Raw genomic sequence first — 2,517 nt, forward strand, 5'->3', positions numbered from 1 at the left:
CTCTGGATAGAGGACACAGGCACGGTCTACAGGAAAATGGCAGTTCATAAATGGAAAAGCAAAAACCTCTTGATAGGGTGACGTGTTTAATTGTAATTGGGCATGGAAATTAGGGCAACTGAAGGGGGCTTTTGACTATAGGACTTCAATATTTTGATAGTTGAACCTTGTCCTCAACCTCACGATGAGGAGATGGCCAAATAACGGAATAGACCTTGGTGGCTAGCTTTAGGAATGCAATGTAATGGTTTTTAACAAGGCAGAGCCATGTTTGCCATGCTTGGGCCAGCTAGAGTCCCTTTGCTGATGAGAAATTTTGGATTGTTTTAAGAGACATCTGCAGCTTTGCTGACCAAGAGAACTGTATTGTACTTAACAATGTGTTTGTTAAATGTCCCATGTGTGTTGACCACTGAATTAAGTACAATATTCTAATAATTAATAGTCAATTTATGGAAACAGTCTTCATGGATATTATATTTTAGAATATTATACAACAACAAAAAATAATTTAAAGACCAAAAGTTAGTCTCAGATTGAGATAATTTAGAAATCTCATTAAACTTTGTTGGTATGTTTTATTATTATACTTTATCTGATTTAAAATTTCAAAAACACAGAGTATAGTCTACTGTTATTTTGTGAAGTAATAAATTTTGTTTCTACTTTGCTTAATTTATCTTGTCTACTGGATTAGTGTATTGCTAGATAGCTGTGATAAAGCAAAAGGGATGACTGTGGCTAATTGGCAAAGATATTGAACAATTTGGGGCATGTGGTAGTGTTCAGAAGGATACTCAGGAAAAATTTAATAAGATGTTATCCACAAAGGTAAACATATGAGTTTGCTCAATAAATGTTAAGCTAAACTTTATTAAAGACATAGAAGAATAATTTCATGGCATTCCTGCATACAAAGAACATTGGTGTTTAGATTTAAGGTGAAGGATCTACAATGTTTTCATGGTTGGTCACTGAATGTTATATTTTTTTTAAATGTTAAATTATATCGATATGGGGAAATTGGTACAAATTTTATTTCCTGATTTTAAATCTACTTCATACAGTTAGTCTCATTATTTGAAGTAATTAGTTTACATTTCTTGGTATTAGGAATTTCCTTTGAGACCAAGGTAGTTGCTTACAAATCTTTTCATAGCGTTTTTCATCTCTTTATTTCTCAGTGTATAAATAGCTGGGTTTAGGAGAGGTGTAAAGACAGAGTAAAATACAGCAAGAAATTTATCCAACCAGATAATATTTAGTGGCCACACGTAAATGAAGATGCAGGGCACAAAAAAGATCATCACCACAGTGATGTGGGCAGTGCATGTGGACAGAGCCTTAGATGCACCAGCTTTGGAACTCTGGCGAACAGTAATAAGGATATATGTGTAGGAAATGAGCAAGAGAATGAAACAGGTTACAGCCACAAGCCCACAGTCAGCATTCATTAGAATATCCAAATCATGGGAATCCGTGCAAGCTAGCTTGATCACCAATGGCATGTCACAGAAAAAGCTGTCTATTTCCTTGGGGCCACAAAAAGGCAGCTCCACAATCACTACCAGGTGACTCATGGCATGCACAAAGCCAGTACTCCAAGAAATCAGCACCAACCCAGTGCATCTTTTCAGGTTCATAATGGTGAAGTAGTGGAGTGGTTTGCAGATGGCCACATAGCGGTCATAAGCCATTACCACCAACAACACCATTTCTCCTGCAGCAATGCAATGGGCAAAGAAGACCTGGGATATGCAGCCTGCAAAGGAAATGGTCTTGTTTTCCCTGAGAAAGTCTGATATCATCTTAGGAGTCGTGACTGAGGAAAGCCACATATCAACAAAAGACAGGTTGGCCAACAAGAAGTACATGGGAGAATGGAGATGGCGGTCAGTAGTAATTAAGAGCATAATGACAATATTTCCTGACACAATGAGCAAATAAAGTATCAAAAACATCAAGAAGAGTAAGACTTGAATACTCTGTGAGTGTGCAAGTCCACAAAGTATAAATTCTGATACCACAGACTGATTGCCTCCATCCATTTTACTCAGTGTGTCCCCAGAAGTGACCTACAAAGAAAGAAAAATTATGAATTAGTAGTATGAGGAATTCTACTTCCTTTGTAGAACTTGACATTCCCTTTGAAACTTACCTGAATAGAAATGCATAAATGTAAAGAGAAATCTAAGGGAAATGTGAGTGACACTGCTGTCCAAGTGAAAGCTAATGAGCAATGAGCCAAGAGCAACTCCCCATGAAGAGAAGCATTAGGTGTGACTGTTATCCACATGCTCTATCAGGAAATTCCTCTGTCAGAGAGTAGTGAGGAAATAGGACAACAATGTGAAAAGCTAAAAATTGTGTTTTTTTAAAAAAAAATGTCTAAATTTGTCACTAGCAGTCATGACATTCCACAGTGAAAATGAGGATTAAATTTGGAAACTGATGGGGAGTTGTACTGAATATCAATGAAATGGTCTGATAGGATGCTACCATTTTGGTCAGCATACA

General features: G+C 36.9%; 1 protein-coding gene across 1 annotated transcript; it reads right to left on the minus strand.

Moving 5' to 3' along the window:
- Positions 1-1,109: 1,109 nt before the first annotated feature.
- Positions 1,110-2,051, minus strand: LOC128101901 (olfactory receptor 4K3-like). Its single transcript, XM_052725359.1, has one exon. The coding sequence runs from the start codon at positions 2,046-2,048 to the stop codon at positions 1,110-1,112; it is 939 nt and encodes a 312-aa protein (XP_052581319.1). The 5' UTR covers positions 2,049-2,051.
- Between the last annotated feature and the right edge of the window lie 466 nt (positions 2,052-2,517).

The sequence above is a fragment of the Peromyscus californicus genome, unplaced genomic scaffold (genome assembly GCF_007827085.1).
Source record: "Peromyscus californicus insignis strain IS unplaced genomic scaffold, ASM782708v3 Scaffold_7__1_contigs__length_154581171, whole genome shotgun sequence".
Taxonomy (NCBI): domain Eukaryota; kingdom Metazoa; phylum Chordata; class Mammalia; order Rodentia; family Cricetidae; genus Peromyscus; species Peromyscus californicus.

Excerpts from the sequence above, each read along its gene's own strand:
- LOC128101901 (XM_052725359.1), bottom strand. The coding sequence starts at position 2,048 with ATGGATGGAGGCAATCAGTCTGTGGTATCAGAATTTATACTTTGTGGA.